This window comes from Planococcus citri, chromosome 1 (assembly GCF_950023065.1).
Source record: "Planococcus citri chromosome 1, ihPlaCitr1.1, whole genome shotgun sequence".
Lineage (NCBI taxonomy): Eukaryota > Metazoa > Arthropoda > Insecta > Hemiptera > Pseudococcidae > Planococcus > Planococcus citri.
Window position 1 is genome coordinate 3,745,660 of NC_088677.1, and position 23,427 is coordinate 3,769,086.

Below are 23,427 nucleotides of genomic sequence, written 5' to 3' on the forward strand. Positions count from 1 at the left end.
AATTCTTTAAAAATTTCAAATTTCAAAAATCTGCTGGAGGCTCCAGGACAGTTTGAAACTACCTCAAATCGACTTGATATCTTGAAATTGTAAGGTATACAGTAAATTATAGCTTTCTAATTTATTCCGGATAAAATTATATGAAAATTTCAACTTCCGAAAATCTGCTGGAGGCTCCAGGACGGTTTGAAACTACCTCAAATGGACTTGATCCGTCGAAATTTTAGGGTATGAAGTAAATCATAGCTTTCCAATTCATTTCGGATAAAATTCTTTGAAAATTTCAACTTTCGAAAATCTGCTGGAGGCTCCAGGACGGTTTGAAACTACTTAAATCGACGTAATATGTCGAAATTTTGGGATGTGAAGTAAATTTCAGCTTTTCAATTCATTTCGAATAAAATTCTTTGAAAATTTCAACTTTCAAAAATCTGCTGGAGGCTCCAGATCAGTTTGAAACCACCTCAAATCGACTTGATATCTTGAAATTGTAAGGTATACAGTAAATTATAGCTTTCTAATTTATTCCGGATAAAATTATATGAAAATTTCAACTTCCGAAAATCTGCTGGAGGCTCCAGGACGGTTTGAAACTACCTCAAATGGACTTGATCCGTCGAAATTTTAGGGTATGAAGTAAATCATAGCTTTCCAATTCATTTCGGATAAAATTCTTTGAAAATTTCAACTTTCGAAAATCTGCTGGAGGCTCCAGGACGGTTTGAAACTACTTAAATCGACGTAATATGTCGAAATTTTGGGATGTGAAGTAAATTTCAGCTTTTCAATTCATTTCGAATAAAATTCTTTGAAAATTTCAACTTTCAAAAATCTGCTGGAGGCTCCAGATCAGTTTGAAACCACCTCAAATCGACTTGATATCTTTAAATTGTAAGGTATAATGTAAATTACAGCTTTCTAATTTATTCCAGATGAAATTCTTTGAAAATTTCAAGTTTCAAAAATCTGCTGGAGGCTCCAGAACTGCTCAAAACGGTTTGAAACATTTTCCGATCGATTTGGAAGGTCAGAAATAGGGTGTATCCCAAATTTCAGCTCTCTACCTCAATTTGGTAAAATTTTGATTTTTTTCTGATTTTTAGGTGGCTTGATTTTTAAAAATTTACCAAAAATAAAAAAAATGCACTTTGGCACTTGAAATTTTGGTTGATGATGAATTTTTGCATGCTTTTTCGATCTAGCTTTCTCCAGTTCAAAAAATTTATTGCGAGTCCTATGTCGGAAAGCAAAATCTGCTAGCACATTCCAAAGTTTGGCAAACATGCTTACTTGAATTTGAAAAACAACTACCTGCTGTTTTACTCCAAGAAAGTTTTCTCAAATGAGACACCCTGTATTAATTCAAATAACTAATAAGTCTATTATTCCTCGTTCAATTCATATATTTACCTTCTTCCCCTCGAATCGTTTCCCATCTCCGACTCTATACAGCTAAGTAATTGATCACGAGCAGCAAAGTAAGTTTAGGTATTCCAAATGACCAATTTTTCAGCCAAGATTTGACTACCTATACTTTCGACTTGATTCGCTCATACAATTCAAATCGTTAAGGGAATTCATTCTGCCCACTTGGAAATAACTCAGGCCGGGTTTATTTATTGAAAAATCGAATTTGCCAGATTTTCTAATCAATTTACCTCACGATGCGTATACCTTTGTATACGGTAATCCCGAACGTTAGGTTAGATTATCTATCCGAAGATGAAAAATTAGCCCAACTTGAAAAAAGAAACGCTATCCGAGTATCCGCAGGAAACAAGATTAAGGATGAGCAACGCGTATCGTATACTTACGTTTCGGTGTGCGAAAGGTTTTTTTCTTTTTTCCAAATTGATACGTCGCAATTTTGCGGCGCTCTTTTGCGCAGCGCAAAAAGCAGTAATAATGAAAAAAAGGTAGCCCGGAGAGGAGTTTCTCATCTCACACACAGGTATTTCGCTTCGCATCCGAGAAGCGAAAGAATTTCAATAATATATTGTCCCTGTCACCTTCGCATTCGTGCAACAATGTACAATGTACGTACATTTTCTCGGTTTTTATCTAAATAACTGCACGTTAACGGGTTCAAGAGACAAAGGGGTCGCTTTAAAAGCCATTTTATAGCGACAAATGTGTATTAACTATCGAGTGTTTTGTTTTGTTTTTATCTCGTGTAGGTACCTAATACATATACGAGGCGTAACATGGAATCGGTTTCCATGTAATTGGATCTACTATCGTCGTGGATAAAATTTAAGTGTGGGAAATTTGGAATTTTTACCAATAGGTACTCGGACAGCGTGTGTAGGATTTCAAGATGGTGGAGGAGAGAAAATGAAAAAGAGCTGGGATTTACAGAACGCGATGGTTTTATTTTTTGTCGAAGAAAATCGACACAATTGGGGAGTTTGGGACTTAGTTTTGCTATTTGTTGGGAATTAAAATTTATTGACCGTGTATACTATACGAGTATATTGAACTTACTGAAAAGATACTCGTGCAAATTCTCGCCCACCGAACATAGCGTCAAATTGTTATACCCGCTGTGCTTGTATGCCCGCTGAAAATCTTCTCTCACGTTATAAAAAACCAGTTTTTGGTTTCTGGCCACGAAATCATCGGCGATCATCGATAATCCCTGTAACAAACAGTACATAATATTATGGAAATTGCAAAGGTGTGAAAAATGTTGACGCTCCGTAATTTAAATAAAAACTCATTGATATAGGAGGGAGGGGTGGGATTGATGAAATTCTTTCATATTTAACTTATTTGAAATTTTGGAACGTTGGGTTAGAAATCATCTAAATATTAGGTTGGGTATGGATTGGAAAATAAAGAACAAATTGTGACCAAATTTAATGAGGAAGTTCATACCGAAAAAATTCTATTTTTTTTTTCATACCACAAAGAAAGGGAAGTCTTACTTTTTCTTCCAAAAATTATCAAAAAGTCTCACTTTTTCTTCCAAAAATTACCGCAAAAAGCCTCACTTTTCACTAAAAATTACTAAAAAGTCTTGTCTTCTGATAATTATCAATGCCTCGTTTTCTCGCAAAAATAATATCTTGTAAAAAATTCAATTTTCGTCAAAATTGCCAAAAGGTCTTGTTTTTTGCAAAAAGTTTTGAAAATTGTAGTTTTTTTTGCAAAAGATTCCAAAAAGTCTTGCGTTTTGCTAAAACTGAATAAGTCTTGCTTATCCCCAAAAACTGACAAGTCTCGCATTTTTATTAAAAAGTTGCGAAAATAGTCCAACTTTTTTGTTGAAAATAATTGCTCAAAAATCTTACTTTTTGCTAAAATTATTACGAAAGCTTTTATTTTTAGATCTTATACCCAATTAGAATATTTTGTCTTGTATGTTTTTTTTAGATCCTCCGGAACAACTTTAAGTCATTTTGGAGTCTCCAGTGAATTTTTGAAAGGTTTCATGGCGTCTTTAGGAGACTTGAAATTTCAAAAAGTAAGTAGCTGGAAGCTGCAAAACCACGTGAACCCACCATGGAGTCAACTTCATATGAAGGGCTAATTGTGAAAGTCGCCTTAGTCAGAAGCAATTTTTGAACAAATCAATGAAAACGTTGTTGTCCTACTTAAATGGTAATGTGAAAAATTTATGGTCAAGTACCTATTAAAAAAAACACCTTCAACTATCCAAGAATGCATTACAATACTCATTTTTCCCTTTAAAATTTATGAAATATGAAAAAAAATGTTTAAAGTTGTGTGAACAAAAAAATGACTAAGGCGACTTTCACCGTTAACCCTTCATAATTGTATTGAAATTAGTTTGCAGAGTGAATTTCGGTTTGCTAACCTCATTTGATGAAATTTTGGAAAATTTCAAGTTTCAAAAATCTACTGGAGGCTCCAAAATGACTTGAACCCACCTGAAGTCGTCTTCAGAGCGTGTTAAAATTGGAGTGCATAGTTACTTTCAGCTTTCCATCTCCATTTTGATGAAATTTTGGGGAAATTTCAAGTTTCAAAAATTTACTGGAGGCTCCAGTAATTTTCAAAAAATTGCTGGAGGCTCCAAAACGATTTGAAATTCTCCTGCAGTCGACTTCATAGCGCATCGAAATCAGTTTGCAGAATTAATTTCGGCTTTCCAACTCCATTTTGATGAAATTTTGTGGAAATTTCGAGTTTCAAAAATCTGCTGAAGGCTCCAGAACTGCTCAAAACGGTTTGAAACCGTTTCTAATCGATTTGGCATGTCGAAAATAGGGTATAGTTATTCCAAATTTCAGCTTTCTTGGTCAATTTGGTAAAATTTTGATTTTTCCCCTCATTTTTGGCCTAAATTAGATTTTCAAAAATTTACCAAAAATCGAAAAACGCACTTTAGCACTTGAAATTTTGACAGGTGATGAATTTTTGCCTGCTCTTTTGATCTACCTCTGTACGGTTTAAAAATGTTCATGCTAGTCCCATGTTGGAACGCAAAATCTACGATTTTGGCTGACATGGCAATCAAAATGGCCGGCATCTTGTAAGTAGGGCCACTTTTTTTTCTTGAGGACGAGGGCTAGAAATGTTCCTTAGAACTCCCCCTTTAAGAAAAAAGTTGTCCTGGAGGATCGGCAGGGGCGTGCAATTGATCCTTATGCGGCCCCCCGACTAGATGTTTTTTTTTGTATTTTGTAATATTTTTGGCTATTTTTTAACATTTTTGATCAATTATTATAGTCCCATTTGTTTTTGTGAAAAATTGAGTTCTTAAAAATTCCAATTTCAAAACGTAAAAAACTACATTTTTTATGTAAGGAGTTTAGCTTGTAATTTTTTGGTTTTAAAATTTTAAAATATGAATTTCAAAGCTTTTTTTTTGGAAATTTAGGTAAATTTTGAAACAGAAAAGCGAGCAGGCCCGAGCGAAGCGATGGCAGAAGCTTTTCAAACTTCGTACTTTGAGAAGCAAAAAAAAAACAATATTTTTTAGGTGAGGAGTTGATCAATATTTTTTCAGTTTCAAAATTTTAGAATTTGAATGGTTTTTGTTTTGGAAATTGTAATTTTGAGGCAGAAAAGCAAACAAGCCTGAGCGAAACAAGGTAAAAGTTGTAGAAAATTCCTATTTCGAGAGGTAAGAAAGCTTCATCTTCTGTGTTTATTGTTGAAGGGATTTAGTATGTACTTTAATTTTTGGTTTTAAAATTTTAGAATTTGAATTATGATTTTTTCGTTTCAGGCCCGAGTGAAGTGAGGGCAAAAGCTTTTGAAAATGAATTTGAATGACAGTTTTTTAGAAATTTCAAATGTGGAACAAGATTACTTACCCATTTTGAAAAATAGAAAAACAGTTTTTCCACCCTTGGAATTTTTAAAACTAAAATTCGTATAAATTTTCCTGCTTTAACATTTGATGAATTTTTTGAATTCAGTAATGGTCCGGCAAATGACAATAGGAGTAATTGCACCCCCCCCGCCGATCCTCCGGGACAACTTTTTTCTTAAAGGGAACATCCTAAGGAACATTTTAATGCAAACTTGCCCAAAAAAAAGTTGGCCTTTTGATCGACAGGTCAGCCGAAATCGCAGATTTTGCGTTTCAACATAAGACTTCCACGAGATTTTTCAAACTTTACAAAGGTAGATCGAAAGATCATGCAAAAATTTATCACTTGTAAAAATTTCAAGTGCTAAAGTGCGTTTTTCGATTTTTGGTGAATTTTTGAAAATCGAATTTAGGCCAAAAATGAGGGAAAAAATCAAAATTTTACCAAATTGACCAAGAAAGCTGAAATTTGGGACATACCCTATTTTCGACATGCCAAATCGATTGGAAACGGTGTCAACCCTATTTGAGTGGTGCTGGAGCCTCCAGCAGATTTTTAAAACTCGAAATTCCCACAAAATTCCATCAAATTGGAGTTGTAAAGCTGACATTTACTCTAAAAACTAATTTCAATAAGCTACGAAGTACTGCAGGTGAATTTCAAGTCGTTTTGGAGCCTCCAGCAGATTTTTGAAACTTTAAATTTTCACAAAATTTTATCAAATGGAGATGGAAAGCTGAAATTTACTCTACACTCCAATTTTGACACCCTCTGAAGACGACTTCAGGTGGGTTCAAGTCATTTTAGGGCCTCCAGCAATTTTTTTGAAAATTACTGGAGCCTCCAGAAGATTTTTGAAACTTAAAATTTCCCAGCATTAATTTATCAAATGGAGTTGGCAAGCTGAAAGTTACTTCGCAGACTACATGGTGGTTTCAAATGGTTTTGAAGCTTCCAGCTACTTTTGGGAAATTTTAATTTTCCAAAAAAAAAACGCCATACAACCTTTCAAAAAGTCGCTGGAGGCTCCAAAACGACTTGAAATCCACCAGCAGTTAACTTCGTAACGTATTGAAATTAGTTTGCAGAATGAATTTCTACTCTCCATCTCAGTTTGATGAAATTTTGGGAAATTTCAAGTTTCAAAAATCTACTGGACGCTCCAGTAATTTTCAAAAAAGTCGCTGATTGCTTCAAAATGACTTGAACCCGCCTAAAGTCGTCTTCAGAGAGTGTTAAAATTGGAGTGTAGAGTAAATTTTAGCTTTCCATCTCCATGTGATGAAATTTTGTGAAAATTTAAAGTTTCAAAAATCTGCTGGAGGCTCCAAAACGACTTGAAATTCACCTGCAGTACTTCGTAGCGTATTGAAATTAGTTTTTAGAATAAATTTCAGCTTTACAACTTCAATTTGATGGAATTTTGTGGGAATTTCGAGTTCCAAAAATCTGCTGGAGGCTCCAGAACTGCTCAAATCGAGTTGAAACCGTTTCCAATCGTTTTGGCATGTCAAAAATAGGGTATATCCCAAATTTCAGCTTTCTTGGTTAATTTGGTAAAATTTTGATTTTTTCCCCTCATTTTTGGCCTAAATTTTATTTTCAAAAATTCACCAAAAATCGAAAAATGCACTTTAGCACTTGAAATTTTGACAGGTGATAAATTTTTGCATGGTCGTTCGATCTACCTTTGTAAAGTTTGAAAAATTTCGTGCAAGTCCTATGTTGAAACGCAAAATCTGCGATTTCGGCTGACATGTCAGTCAAAATGGCCGCCGTTTTGTAAGTAAGGCAAACTTTTTTTTGGGCAAGTTTGCTTTGAAATGTTCCTTAGAATGTCCCCTGAAAAAAGTTGTCCCGGTGGATCGGCGGGGGGGGGGGGGTGCAATTACTCCTATTGTCATATGCCGGACTATAAGTTAATTTTTAAACCTTTCTTTAAAAGTTTGTGCAATTTTTCATAATTTTGTCAGCATGATAAAATTTTACAATTTTAGTCGTCATTTTTTCAATTTTTCTGAACAATTTCGTCGAAGTTGTAAAAATGAAGAAATTTTCTGTTCTTAGAAGATAATTTTTGAAAATATTTTGAAAAATTCCACTTAGATCGTCAGTTGGAATTTTCAAGCAGTTCTAAACAATGGAAATTCTCAGCAACTTTTAATAACTTTTGATGTTAATTTATCTAGTTGGTTTTTATTTTGCTATCGATGAAGTTGGTAAAATGTTAACTTTGCCAACTTTCACCAAAAAAATACGAATTTTCCAACTTTTCCAACTTTCTAGATGACCTGGGAGGGGGGCAAGCTATTCCTTTCCCCCTTTGGTTTTGTACCTGTCAACCGGTGGTTTAATTATTTTATGTAATCATAAATGTATTTTGAAAACAACGTCCTCTACCTACAAGATTATTAAATATCCCTAATTAACTATCAATGGTTTCTTTGTTTCAGATGAGCTGATGGAATTTTCATCTCAAAAAAATTAATAAAATAAGCGGGTAAGTCATTTTATATATTCTACGTTTTGTGTAAAAATTTAATTCACCTAATGAAAGTTAATTATTGTGCTCATATTTGCATCAGCTTACAGTTGTATAAGACAGTCCACCCTATTCTAACCTCACAACAATTTCGGAAACCGAATTTTTTATCCACCAATTCTTTCATTTAGGTATCCAATATGTATTTTCATCAATTTACCGTCCCATTTACTCATTAAGTGAAATACTTCACCACTTTCGAATCAAACTTTCCAATATATCCAATGCAAATACCTACCCGAATAGCTGTGTAATCGACACCTTTGAAATAACAACAGTTGACAGCGACTGGAAGCTTTTGCCGATTACGAGAGGCGGTTTTCACCAAAAACTGATACAGATTATCTACACCAGGGTAGAAAAGTCCTAGATCAGGTGTTACAACCAAATATTCTCCATATTCGTTCTAAAAACAATCGCACCAATCAACGATACATCATTTATAGAAGTATACGTATAACTCGATGACAATGTACGTTCGTTAAGATTATAATGAATTCGAACAGGTACGAGTACGAATATTAAAATAATATTAATTTCTGACTACCTTGCATTTATCCGAGGTTATCGTAGGTCTCGCCCATAAATATATTAAATGAATCAGATTAGCCAGCACTCCAATTAGCAATCCTATTTCCACTCCGTAATAAAGACAAATCAAGAACGTTGAAACCAAAATGACTAAATCTCTCTCTGAAATAAACAAAAAATTAATATGCTTATTTAATCGAATTTTCTCTCGGTCACCTTGAAAATGTCGAGTTTGCTTTTGACATGAGACCATTTTCTAAACCATATACACACGTTCATTTTTCTATATCGTATTTTTATAGCGAGCTATACTATACCTATTTATTCGAACGCCATGTTGGTTTAGACTTGGTAATCAATCTTTCTTTCAGATTTATATTGAGATGAAAAAAAAACAAAAAAAAAATCCAGCATCTGATGCTATTCATGTGAAAACTTTTGTGTACGGGTGTTTTTTTCCTCCTCCTAATTCATTAACTGATTGATTCGAGAAGTCGCAAAAAAAAAAAGAGTAAAATCTATTCAAATTTTTCCGCCATGAAAATTCCTCGCATATTTTTTCTCCAGTTCGAAGTGTTTTTGTTTAGAGGAAATTTTGCACCCTTTGATATTCTTTGACCAAAGACCACGTTACGTTTCGGTGAAAAATATTTTCTCTTTTAACGACTACGAAAACATAGCTACTCGTATTTTTCGTCGAAACAAAAGTAAAGCAAAAAGGTAAAAAGAGCTAGCTATTTAGCAATTAACATTATACGAAGGAGAATTTTTTCGCCTTTCATGTCGTATTATTTGATAAATTATTTTCAAGATGTTCTTTTCATTTCGTGAATCGCGCCGAAGGAGAAGGAAAAATAAAAGAAATGGTATAGCGAAGAAGAGGCCTTTCCCAAGAGAGAGGAGAAGTGGGGGAGGGGGAGGGGAGGAAGGAACATAATGTTTCTCCGCAGCGTATACCTACCTTCGAGTAAGTATACGAGAATATTACGATTTTGAATGTGTTTTATTGATTTGGTACCCGGAATGAGAGAAAATAAACTCTCGTAAAACTTTTTATTTTTCTTCTTTTTTGTTTCCTCTTCTCGATCTATCGAGAAATTTTTCCTCAAAGTATATTTCTTCAGGGAAAACCAAAATACGAGTTACAGCTCGTACAAGGGAGAAGATGAGCGTGAAAAGCGATTGTATAGAATTTGGTTAAAAACGTGGAAACCTTTTGAGTTGTTGAAAGCAAGGACAAGGTTAAGAGGGTTTTGCTTATGGCTTATAAGTACATAGCTCTCGAAAGGCTTAACGTGAAGATGCTCCGATTGAGGTTTACATCTCGTATCGTATTGTGCTTTGTGTGTTTTCGCAAGCTTTCTCGCCTAGCTTATGTGGCCAGGCTAGAGATAAAGGTACAAGCTTGAAATATAATTTACTCGTAGATACAAAACTCACTACAGCATTTCCACAATGGCGTTATAATTTGAGTGTCGACGAGGAAAATCACGGCCGCAATTAGAACCGCTGCTAGAGTAGTCTTCGGAATGAAGCGAAACGACGGTGTGAGAAATGTCAAGGCGAAAATCGTTATTAGAGCTGAAAAAAATTGCAACGAAGAAAAAGCAAATTATTTTTTTTAATACGTGAAAATGTGTAATTAAAAGTACATTTGGGAATGTTTCTTTGGCTGATGAGGCGAAGAGGGAGGGTGAAGATGAAGAAAAAGAGAGAATTTTTAATCATTTTGTGTATTTCTTTGGTTGCTTTTTTCAATCTTCTTTTACCCCCTTCTGTAATTTTTTTGATATTGAACGAGAAAATTGAAAATTTATTCCAACGTTTTGACAAACTGATACCAAAAAAAATGAGCTCAGCTTTATAATTCAGCAATTTACTACCTAGTACCTACCAACAAATTACAATTTCTTAGAAAACCTCGAGGAGAAATTTATTGGCTATCAAAAGACACAGAGAGTAGAATCATACTCGTAAATGCAGATAATATAAAAACGTTCCATTTTTTTCTCTCCTAAAACTACGTGGCGTGAGAAAAAATTCCATTTGTAAGAAAGATGAATAGTAAAAGCTGCAGCGAAATTACCAGTCAGCTTCGAAGCAAATAAATCCAAACGAAATACTTTCGAATCTTTTTACATTTTTTACCGGAAAATTTTATATTTATGCGAACATTTCTTATTCAATGGGAAAAAAATTTCTCGTAAATCATATAAATGGTTTGAAAATATCACGTAACGAGTTCGAAATAATGTAGGCTTTAAGATGCCATAAAATGATGTGAAAATTTTCGAGTTTGAAATACTCGACTCGAAGAATTTGAAAGGAAAATTGCTGAACTGAAAAGTGTCAGATTTTTATCACTTTTGTCAGAGACGTTTGTTTGGTATGAATTTTTTCATTTCGTGTGATTTGAAGAATGCTTGACTGTTTTCTGATTATTTTTTCAATATTGGGTGCTTTTTTTAAAAAAATTTTTAATAATGCTTTAGCGATTATATAAGTCCGAATTTTATCATCTCGATAGTCAAATTGGTTGATTAAAAAAAATGAAATAAAAAAAAATAAAAAAAGAAATTTTGGAAATTTCCCTGCAAAAAATTAATATTTTTGTTGATGAAAGAAAGCTGAAGCCTTCTCAAAATTGAAGCCTAAATTTGAAAAAAAATGTATGCATAAATTTTGATCCAGTTGACCTTTTTGGGGGCCTCAAAACTTGAAAGTTCATGTAAAACGAACGTCTGAAAATAATTTTGACACCAAATAGTTTCATTTGAGAGAGATTTATGCCTCCTAATTTTTTTAAGCGATGAAAATTTGCTCAATTCAATCATATTTGGGGTACCTTTGAATGTTTTGAGAGAGACTAGTTGAAGAAGGGGGATTAATTTTCCAAAAAATTGTATTTCAGTTTCAGTGTTTTGGTCATTTTTTGCACATTTTGTCATCAAATTGACTTTTTTGACCCCAAAATTGAATAAATAGATAATTGAAAAATCAACTTCGAAGAATAATTTTGATCTCAGTCATAAGGCCCTCATGAGAGTTATGAGACCTAAAATTTTCCAAAACAATGAAAACTCACCTAACACCAAAATTTTAAAAATTAGTCCAAGTCCCAAAAATTTTTGTGTATTTTGTAACCACATTGACTTCTCTCTTTGACACTAAAACTACGAAATAGGTGAAGATGTGAAACTCAGAAAATGATTTCAACTTCACGAGACTCATTGGGAATCACAGATTTCTCAATTTTTGAATAATGAATAAAACGACCACATTTATGGAATATAAAAGACTTGGGAACTATTGATTGGGAAGAGGAGAAGGAGGGGGAAGATGAGGTGGAAGTTGAATGTGTCCAAAATTTTAAAAATCTGTACTCCACTTTGGTTTCTTTAACATGTAAAACTAGATGGAAGGGCATTGTGCCCCAAAATTTTCGAAAACCAGGAAATTTGTCCTGATTTAAGAATCTTTGATTCGTGAATTGAAATAAAAATTTTGATTTGAGGCACGAGGGAATTAAAATGAACTGATGAAAGGGTGCAAACAACACTCCCAGATTTTATCAGCATTTTAGAAGCATCGTACAATTCTTTTAGAAATGAAAAACGTCATTGAGGCGACAAAATGCTTTTTCGAATTTTGGGACCCTTCAAATCCTTCTTTTTTCCTTCCAAATGATCGCATTACGCAGATTTTGGACACATCTCGACCCCAAAAATCATAATATTTATGTAAAAATCAAGGAAAATCATTAATTCTTTGAAAGACTTGCTAACGTCTGTCGAATTTTATCTCTCAAAATAGACGAATCAGGTCATTTCGACTAAAGAAAATTATCTAAGATCCTGAAAACCTCAGAGCAAAAAAATAAAGTCGTTGAAAGAAAGCTCAACACCCCCTCTCCCTCCTCACTAAAAAAAAAATATATCAAAATATTAAATTTTGGTCGCGTCTCGTTGATTTTTTTTTTGATTCCAAAACGTGAAAGTTTGTGTGAGGGGAATATCTGAAAATAATTTTTTACTTTCAATTTTCAACCTTAAATAGAGGTCTTTTTGACAGGTGCTCAGTGCTCGCCAATCTTAGGCCCAAATTTTTTTTAAATATTTAAAATTTGCCTCATTTAATTATATTTGTTGTAGCTATGAGGAAAGCCACATTCATTGGAGAATGAATTGAGATAAAAATTATTGTGATTTGGAGCTTGAGAGATTTGAAACAAATCGGGGAATGGGGTTTAAAAATGCTCCTGAATTTTTCTCCACATTTTTTGAAAACGAGATTGACTTTCCTTTTTCAGCTCATTTTATCAACCGTGTTGATTTCTTTCTCTGTGGAACCAGAAAATGCTTAATAAATTGATTTTACAGAAGGCTTATTTAGCAGGCTTCTAAATTTGAAAAAAAAAACAACGAAAATTTGTGAATGATTTCGAGTCGTTTTGAGTAGTTCTTGAGCCACCAGTTGATTCTTTAAAGTTGAACTTCCTCGAAATTTTACCAAAAGCAAAGTTGATAGAAGCTCCCAAACGACTTAAAACTATCTCCAGTCGACTCAGCGTACAGCGTATTGAAATTGAGGTATAAAGTAAATTCAACATTTTCAAATTCATTGGGTAAAATTCTGGTTGGAAATTTAAATTTTCAAAAATCTGCTGGAGGATTTAAAAATTGCTCAAAACAGCTGAAAACCGTTTCCAGTCGATTCAGAGGGTCAAAAACAAAGCACACGTCAAATTTCAGCTTTCTAGGTCAATTTGATGAAATTTTGATTTTTCCCATTTTTGGTCTAATGATTTTCGAAAATTCACCGAAAATTGAAAAATTTATTTTAGAACCTGAAATGTTGACTGATGATATATTTTTGCTTGCTTTTTCGATTTAGATTTGTAAGAATAAAAAATAAAAATGATGCACCAATGACAAGTGAGGGGGTGGGGGTGGGAAAGACGACTGACATACCCTAGGGTGGCTCATTTCCATGCACAAACATTCCACGAAAATTTTAGCAGCCCAGCTTGAAATTAAATCGTGACTAGAAACCCCCCTCCCCAAATGAAAAAAAAAACAAATTTATTAACAAATTTTCCATTTACGAAGTCAGAAAAATATTCCAAGTAAATTTACCCCTTTTTCAACAAAAAAATTCTATGACCCTCCCCCCTCCACAATGTATTCTGCTCTCCTTGAATGGAGTCTCAAGTTCGAAAAAAATCAAAAAAATCATGTTCAGTAAAAATTTTCTGAAACTTTCTATTTCTGCGTCAAAATTCTTGTAAACAGCCTAAAAAAAAAACTATCGATCCTCCCAACAAAGTTAGTTGCTGTACAAAGGGAGGAAAAAAATTTAAAAAATTGAATGGAAAATTTTTACAAATCTACTTCAAATATTGTTTGGAAGGAGCCAAAAGATATTTTTTTTTGAAAAGAAGAGGGATCGGATTTAAAAGGATTCTATCGAAGAGAAGGAAAATCGTTGGACTAATTTTTTTTTAATTTTTTTAATTAGGGAGGGGGAGGTTCTTGGCATGGATAACTTTTTTGACTCAATTTTCTTATTCAGACAAAGTTGAATTGAAAGAGTTTTCAAAATTTTTAGATTTCTGGTGAATTTTTCAAAAACCAAAAAATCGTTTAAAATGCGAAAAAATCAAAATTTTACCAAATTGACCTAGAAAGCTGAAATTTGGCAGGTACTCTATTTTCGACCCTACAAATCGATTGAAAACTATTTCGAGTCGTTTTGGGTAATTCTTGAGCCTCCAGTTGATTTTTTAAAGTTGAACTTCCTCAAAATTTCACTAATTAAAGTTGATATGGAAGCTCCAAAACGACTTAAAACTACCTCCAGTCAACTCAGTATATTAAAATTAAGGCATAAAGTAAATTTGACATATTCAAATTCATTGGGTGAAATCCTGGTTAGAAATTCAAATTTTCAAAAATCTGCTGGAGGATTTAAAAATTGCTCAAAACAGCTGAAAACCGTTTCCAGTCGATTCAGAGGGTCAAAATCAAAGCACACGTCAAATCTCAGCTTTCTAGGTCAATTTGATGAAGTTTTGATTTTTTCCATTTTTGGCCCAATGATTGTCAAAAATTCACTGAAAATCAAGAAATTGATTGTAGAACTTGAAATTTTGACTCGTGATGTATTTTTGCTTATTTTTTTTCATTCAGATTTGTGTGATTTGAAAAATTTCCGCCAGTCAAGATATCTTTCTGCTTATGATGAAAATGAAAACACAGCTGGGATTATATTCTCATATGTACATAAAATCCAACGACCTTTGAGAGGAGGGGGAATGCGAGTGAAAAAATGAAACTTCAAAGCAGAGCCACTAATTAGACATCCTTTACACTGATCTTAAAAATTCCCAGGCACATTAACACCCCACTCCCTCTTCCAATGATTTTATTTTTCATCATTCTACCTAAATTTGCAAGTAGTAAATTTAAATCATTACCCGAATAAAAATTCGAAAACGGTGTCCTCACTCCGCTCGTATTGCTTACTGCACTTCTAGTGAAAGCTCCACAAATGGGCATGGCGTGGAAAAACGACGCTAATATATTACAAAGCGACAACGTTAGCATCTCCTGGGTCGCATCAATCGTTCCACCAGTCGCTACATTCGAAAAATTATACACATAAGAGTAAATAAAATTCAAAACCTCAAATGAGAAATTACGAATATACATTCGTACGTATATGATTTATTAACTAAAAAAAATAATGTAGTTACTGACCAAATGATTTGGCGATGGAGACATTTATAAGAACAGCTATGATGGGTATGACAGCGAATCCATACCTTAAGTGTTGTACCATTTCGATAAACGTCACCGTCGAATTACCCTGCACCATTCCAAACGGTGGTGGCTCAAATTTTGGTAATCCTGGTTCTACATCACCTGTGTAAGGAACAAAAAAAAATTAAAACTTTCGTTAACCTTGACAGTGAATTTATTATATTAGGTATATTGTGCTCGTTTTGATACGATTATGCAACTCGTGCTACGTTCACGTCTGATTATTTGCATGTTTGAATTTTAAATTCACAAATGTACGAGTAGCACGACTCACGAGGGTAGGTATACTTTATAGATTACGATTATGGAGCTCGAATTAAACGTCTTATTTTGTATATACGATCGTAAGTATGTATAAGCGAACTTAGTTCGAAATGAACTTGAAAACTTGGAAAAGTTTGCGATGAACAGAACGAGCTTTTGCTTAATTTGTAAAACTAATTTTACGTCGTAGTGCTCATCGGTTACATTCGTTCTATATAGTAAACTGCTTCCCGGAGCACTGAGCAGATTTCCATTTAATTGAAATCCGACTTCACAAGGGTGAAAATCCTCGTCCTTGGGTATACTACGTAAATAAATGAGTAGGGTCCTGGTACATATTTTAGAGTAACTGGTGTGGAAAACAGAAGAAATGAAAAACGCTGAAATTTTAAAAAGATATCTTTCGCGAAATAGTGATTTTAAAGTCAACATTGGCGGAGGCTGCAGAAGAAGAAAAAAAGTCGTAAAACTTCGGCCATAAAACATTCAAAATTTTTACTCATCCAAGGACAAATAATAATAAGATTTCAGTATAGTTTTTTTTTTAATTTTCACTTTCTCTTTCGTTAGAGTAGGTACACGTCTTTGCACTCGACCTTGACACCGAGTAATTTTTCGCCTTTTTGCGGTTAACACGGTTTTTAAACAAAAATTATAAAAAATTCACAACCCCTGGAGCTTTTGTACAAAAGGCAGCACTTACATTATAATACGAGTATGGAAACGTTAATGCCACTGCGTTACTTAAACTTGAACAAAACTAAACGGATTATTCGGTTAATTTAATTCCACTCTGCGGTACTCTCTCTTCTCTCTCGTGCTCTTGTTGCCTCCTTCTCGTTACCCATCTCGTGTTGGTATTTAAATTTCAAACGTTTCACTCGAGTAAAACATACATATATGTATGCAGGTGCGCGATACGTATATCTTGCTAATTTAACTAATTAAAAGGTGTGTAAAATGAGCGATGAATTTGTACGTAGGTACGAAGGAAGGCCGAGACTGTGTTTTATATTTATCTTTGAAATTAGGTGAAATTTAGCGGCTATCTGGTGGGATGCAAGGAATATGTGTACTTTATAAAATACCCTACCTAGGTATGGGTTTCGAGTAAATATTTAAGTTGAACCCTTCGTGTGTCACTATGCTACTTTTAACCAGGTATTGAAGCTACACAAATGAAAAAAACAAAAAATGAAAAAATGGCTTTTGAGATTTTCTGTTTTTTGGTTGTTCATTCACGTATAAATTTGGGGAATCAGGGTTCAACATTTTGGCTTTACACTGACTTCTTTGACCCAAAAATCATTAAATTTTGATCTTTGGAGCTCTATTTAAAGGAACTTAGGCCTACCAAAATTTTTAAAAAAGGAAAGATTACCTCATTCGACAATTTTTAGTGATTTTCATCACACTGATCTGTTCGACGCTGATTTGCGTCTCTCTGACTTTTGAAAACTTGGGGAAAAAATTTTCAATTCCTAATTTTCTTATAATCATCCGAGTTTCAAAAACTTGAAAAAAATACTTATGTGATAAATTCTCGTCATTAATATGTTTCGTAGACTTTGAAAAATAAAAATGACCAATTTCTAGCGATTTGATATTATTCCATAGGTAATTTTATTGGTATCCGACCTTAAAAAACTTTTAAAAAAATTGATCAATTCACAATTTTTGAGAGTATTTATCCGATTTTACAATATTTGATCGGACTTTTAACAACTTGGAATAAATTGCGTTCAATTCCAAACGTTATGCTAGACTTTTGAAAACTTGAAAAAATTTACCCGGTAATCTTTGAAATTTTTATACTTGTGTAAAAGTAGACTTTTAGATATCAAATCGGACTTACAAGAACTTGAAACAAAATTACTGAATTGCTGAGAGACGGAGAGACGAGGCCCAACAAGTATCCAGGCTACGCTGAGAGGGCAAACAGACAGGTCGTTGACCTTAAAAGGACATATACTACAGCCAGACAGACGATCTTAGGAAGCTAGACATAGCACACAAACAACCTCGAGAGGACGTACATGTAATCAGACGACCCTGAGAAGGCCGAAAGACAGGTCAATGACCTTAAGACACCGGGCAGCAAAACGTATGACCCTAAGACGCCTGATAGACGGGTCAATGGCCTTAAGAGGTCAGACAGACAACCTTGAGAAGCCGCAGAAAGACAGGTCAATAACATTGAGAGGTCAGACAAACAACCTTGCATATCCAGGTAGGGTCAATGGCCTTAAGAACCTAGACAGCTGCCCATATGGGTCAATGACCTCAATAGGTCAGACAGACACCATCGAGAAACCAGAAATACAGGCCAATGACCTTGAGAGGCCAGACAAACTACCTTGCATAGCCAGACATAGTCAATGACATTGAGAAACCAGCCCGCTGACCATGTATGTCAATGACCCTAAGAGGTCGGACAGTTAGACAGATGTGTCAATGACCTCAAGAAGACATCCAGACAGGTAAATAACCTTCAGAAACCTGTCTTCCAGACAGAAGGGTCAACGGCTTTACAAAACCAGATATGTAGATAGATATGTCAATGACCTTGAGAGGCTATACAGATAGGTCAATGACCGTAATGGGCCAGACAGATACACGGATCAGCAACCTTGAGAAACCAGACAGCTGGACTGGACAGATAGATCATATGACCACGCAAGAAGCTAGCAAGACAGGTCAATGACATGAAACCAGTCTGCCAGACAGAAGGGTCAACGACTTAAAAGAGCCAGACAGGTAGACCGACAGGGCAATGACCCCGAGAGGATATACAGATAGGTCAATGACCTTAAGGGGTCAGACAGTTAGACAGATATACGGATCAACAACCTTGAGAAACCAGACGTCTAGACAGATAGGTCATATGACCACAAGAAGCTAGCCAGACAGGTCGATGACTTGAAACCAGTCTGCCAGACAGAAGGGTCGACGACTTTAAGAAACCAGACAGGTAGACAGACAGGTCAATGACCTTGAGAGGATCTATAGATAGGGTAATGACCTTAATGGGTCAGGCAGTTAGACGGGTATACGGATCAACAACCTTGAGAAACCAGACATCTAGACAGATAGGTCAATGACCTTGAGAAACCGGCCTGCTAGACAGAAGGGTCGATGACTTTAGCAAACCAGACAGTTAGACAGGCAGGTCAATGACCCTGAAATGTTTTACACAAAGGTCAATGACCTTCAGAGGCCAGGCAGGAAGACAGACAACCTTTATAAGCCAGACAGATGGGTCAATAATGTTAAGATGACGACCTTGAAAATCTATAAATATGGGTCAATGACCTTATACACCAGACATGAAGACTGACGACCTTGCGATAAGGCAGATAGACAGGTCAATGACCCTTAATAGCCAGACAGCCAGAAAAGCGACCTTGTGAACCATTGTGCACTAAGTACTCTGGTTATAACACATAAAAGTAATGTTCAATTTATTAAGGAACCATCATTAAAAGGTCAATTAACAAATTAATTTTTTTCTCAAAATATAAATTTTGAAATATTTGCTAGGTACCAAATTAAAAAATTTGTAAAAAAATTGGTCATGCAAAAAAGATGTTCCTTTGTGTGCAAAAAGAGAATCCAGTTGCACCTTAACAATAACTCCCCAGTTTTTAACCTAAAAAGATTGGGAGATTTATTCCTCCTCGCCCCCCCACCAAAAAATTCTTCAACAATTGATTTATTGGCCATTTTAAAAAAAAGCAATCAAGGAATGTTATAGCTTTTTTCAAAGATTTTGAAAGGATACGATCCACTTCACGAGTCTCTTATTCGTCTCTATGAGAGCAAAGTTATTTCGTTATATGTATTCATCTTGCACATCAATTTTTAGTTTTCAGATTCAAACCCCTCTTTTTTTCAAAAATGAACTGATTCTGCAATAGAACGGATGAAATGTTGTAAAAATTCATCATGTAATAATTCCCCTAATTCTCTAGCATTTCTCGATTTTCCAAAAAATGGACATTCTGTTTAAGAGCTCTTTAATTGAGATTCAAAAAATTTGAAAATTGAAATTTGACAGAAAAATTATTTTTAGCGTTTAACGGAGATCCTTTGTAAATAAATGAATGAAGGTGTCAGTGGTTATTAGATAAGCTAAAAATAAGTCTGCTGAAAATTTCAGGTTTTCTCCCCTCCACTTCCCAAAAAATGTGCCCGAGCTGAGGAACTTGGACTCTTGTCTTCAAGATTTTGAAAAATAGGCCATTTTTATGTTTTTTAAATTTTTTGAAGAAGAAAAAGAAGATTCGAAAAGTCTAAAAAAATGACAGTTGGTACATTTTCAATGAATGCAGTTTTTTTTGAGTTTCTCGGCTCATTGGAGTTCATCTGGCTATTTGGGTTTCATTAAGACCCTTCATAAATTTTTAAAATTAAAAATAAAGATGTAAAAACGATCCAAATTAATACATTTGAGTATCTAAATTACACGAGCGCTACTAAATAGTTAATCGGATAATTTTTGTATGTATTTTATTTTTTACTTGCTTGTTAATTTGAAGGGTACTTTTACACCGTACGATTCGATAGAGAAGCTCAGCAAACAACACAATACAACTATGATGGCATTTCGACCCACTGATATAAACCAAAATGATTTCTTCGTTGCTTTGTTGCCGAATGAAATATCTTTGAATTTCTGTTAACATAAAAATACGTAAATAGGTACTCAGCTTTATAAAGAACGCACATTGGCACAAATACAAATGAAATCGATTTAAATTCATCGCAACGAACAGCTCGATGTTGGTAAATCCGCAAAATTCTCAAAATTTCAATACCTACGAATTGAAAATGATTCCAGATTTTGGCTTCGAGAGTAGTATAGTTATAATCCTCATAATTGAAATATGTCCATTCTGTTTAAGTATCTCGCATTAAATATCTACCCCTTTCGCGGTTTTCATCCTACCCAGGTACAGTATAGATATAATCGATTCCATAAATTCCTTTCGAATTCGAATACTCGTACATCGTCGTGCGAATATAATTTCGCAGGTCGAGCTATTGTTATTGTTCCATCTAACAGAATAGAGAGTACCTCTACACACCTACCACCTACCTACGTTTCATTTTTAAAAAAAGGGTTCTCCCTTGAACGAGAATTATTGCGAATTTAATACCGCACACGCTGCGCCGTACGTTGCGAATTTTTATTTCTATAAAACGTTTATGTGTAGGAATAAAATAGCTGTGAAATTCATACAATAATTCGTACATTATAATATACATACTTACTCGTAAAACTAACAAAAATACTATACACGATACTCCGAGCGCTGTGTCTGCGTATTTCAGCTTGTGACAGTTTTGAAACAACTTGACGATTTCATCTTTGATGCTGTCGCTTTTGAAACTTATTCCCAATATGTGCTTGATTTGCGATATAATTATAATAACCGCTGACGCAGATGTGAAGCCGGAAATCACCGGTGTTGATATCACTTCGACTAGAAAACCTGCAAATTTCCAAATACATGCATATTTCATTGTCATTTAAACGATGTACGTATTTTTTGTCTCATTTGTTAATCGAAAATAAATCAAAAATTGTATTAAAATTTCCACAGAGTCCTACACTATTGGGAAGGAAAAATCGCGAAGTTTTTTATTTATTTTTTGACCCTTTACAAGTTGACCTGGGGTTGGAAGGCTGAAATTTGGCATTAGTAAATTTGTCGTGCCTTAAATGTGCTTTTTTTGATTTCCAGAGTTTCCTAAATTTAACACAGGAGGCCAAAATCTGATACGTATTTTGAAGGGATGTGGGATGCAAATATGCTTTTTTGGAGAGAAATATCCACTTTTCAATCCCTCTTCACTCCCTTAAAGCTACCAAAATAAGATTTTTGTGCTTTTTTTTTGGCAAAAAACCATCAACATTATTTCAAATTACCGGAAAACTTGTAAAATTTCAGAAAAATGTGGCCAAAATTGCCAAAAACTGTGTAAAAAGCATGACTGAAAACCTTTGGAAGACAAAATATAGCAAAACTCGAATAAAACGTCATTGAAATCTTTTCCAAACACTAGCGGAAGTCAAAAAATCACTGAAAATCACCGAAAAAATGATAAGAGTTTAGTAAATTTTGCAGAAATTGCATAAAAAGGTCTTGAATACACGTCAAAAGGATAGAAATACAACGAAATTTTATTAAAAGCAGGCGTTTCTTGTCGTTTGTTTTTTTTGAGGGCACGCTAATTTTTGAAAGTGTAATTTTTTGTTCCCTCCCCGCTCTCATCACTACAAACACCAAAAAGAAATGATTTTTGTCTGATCTGTTTTCTTTTTAAAAATCCATCATTGTTCCAAAATTGGCAAACAAAAGTTCTTCCTTATTGCCAAATCTGCTGATGAGGTTCTGGTGTGGGTAATTTTTTTACCAAATTTTCTCAAGCCAAAAAGTGCCAATTTTTGAAAAAAATTATTGTTACATATTTTAGAAAAAAATGACAATGTTTGAAAAAGAATGTCATTTTTGAAAATAAAATTTTAATTTTTGAAAAGAGTGTCTGTTTTTGAAAAGACAAAGTAAAATTTTTGATTATTTTTGAGAATAGTGTAATTTTAGGAAAAAATGTTAAATGTTTAAAATAAGAATGTCAATGTTTGAAGAACAGTCTCGATTTTTGAAAAAATCAGTCAGTTAAAATTTCAATTTTTCAAAAAAATGTCAAATGGTAATTTCTGAAAAATTTTATGAATTTTTGAAAAAAAGGGTCAATTTTTAATTTTATTACCTAATTCATTTTATTTAATGAGCCAAAATGTGCGAATTTTGTGAAAAAAGTAGTTTTTGGAATACATGTCAATTTTAAAAAAAAGTGTAAATTTTTAATAACATTTCAATTTTTAAAAAGTGCCATTTTTGAGAAAAGTTGTAATTTTTTAGAGAAATGTGCCACTTTAAAGGGTGACTTTTTGAGAAAAAGTTTCATTTTGAGATAAAGTGTCATTTTTTGATAAATAGTGTCATTTTTGAGCAAAAGATGACATTTTGAGTAAAGTGCCATTTTTGAAAAAAGGGTGACTTCTTGAAAAAAAAAGTTTTGTTTTGTGAAATGATGTCATTTTTGGGAAAAATGTGCAAGTTTTGACAGACAGGTGCATTTTTTGAGAGAAAGGTGCCATTTTTTAAAAAAAGAATGTGATATTTTGTTATAAAGGTGCAATTTTTGAGAAAAAATTGTCATTCTTTGAGGAATAATGATGCCATTTTTGTAAAAAAAAAGTTCCATTTTGCAAAAAAAGTGTAATTTTGAGAAAAATGTGCCATTTTGAAAAAAGGTGCCATTTTGAGAAAAGTGCCATTTTGAGAGAAGGTGTCATTTTTGAAAAAGTGCAATTTTTGAGAAAAGTGTTATTATTGAGGAAAAGTGCCATTATTGAGGAAAAGTGCCATTATTGAGGAAAAGTGGCATTTTTGATAGGTAGTGTCTAGAGATGTGCAGTGTGAAAAGTGAAAAGTGAAAAGTACTTTTCTTTCAATGAAAAGTTGAAAAGAAAAGTTTCTACTTTTCATTTCACTTTTCAGTTTTTACTTAAAAAAAAAGCGAGTGACCAATCAATTTACTCATCAGAGATCATTGACCTCATTGATGAAGTCAAATATCAAGTTTCACTCTCTCCACTCCTCCCCCTTCGCAATTCAGCACCCATTTTTGATATTTTTCACAACATTTTTTTCAAAACTGAAAACCCCAAAAATGTTAGAGGCTCTAGAAAGGCTCAAAACTGCCACTATTCGATTAAGTAGGTGAAAAAAATGATTTTGTTTTTTTGTGTGTTTTAGATAGGCAAAAAATACATCAATTTGAAGCTCTTACAGAGAGCTTTAAAATGAGACTCACACAATTTACTTTTCACACTTTTCACAACTTTTCACACTTTTCAATGAACTTTTCACTTTTCATTTCACCAAAATTACTTTTCTGAAAAGTGCACATC

The 23,427-nt window shown here is 33.8% G+C and overlaps 1 protein-coding gene across 2 annotated transcripts in view; it reads right to left on the reverse strand.

The window, feature by feature from the left end:
* LOC135845231 (sodium-independent sulfate anion transporter-like) overlaps positions 1-23,427 on the reverse strand; it is a 75,251-nt gene that overhangs the window by 42,691 nt on the left and 9,133 nt on the right. For both annotated transcript variants that reach the window (XM_065363696.1, XM_065363702.1), the window contains 8 exons: positions 20,718-20,938; positions 19,968-20,118; positions 15,117-15,281; positions 14,834-14,995; positions 9,799-9,939; positions 8,375-8,520; positions 8,066-8,233; positions 2,485-2,638 (listed from right to left, as the gene is read on the reverse strand). In XM_065363696.1, coding sequence (XP_065219768.1) covers positions 2,485-2,638; positions 8,066-8,233; positions 8,375-8,520; positions 9,799-9,939; positions 14,834-14,995; positions 15,117-15,281; positions 19,968-20,118; positions 20,718-20,938 — 1,308 coding nt within the window. The remainder of the gene's footprint in view (positions 1-2,484; positions 2,639-8,065; positions 8,234-8,374; positions 8,521-9,798; positions 9,940-14,833; positions 14,996-15,116; positions 15,282-19,967; positions 20,119-20,717; positions 20,939-23,427) is intronic.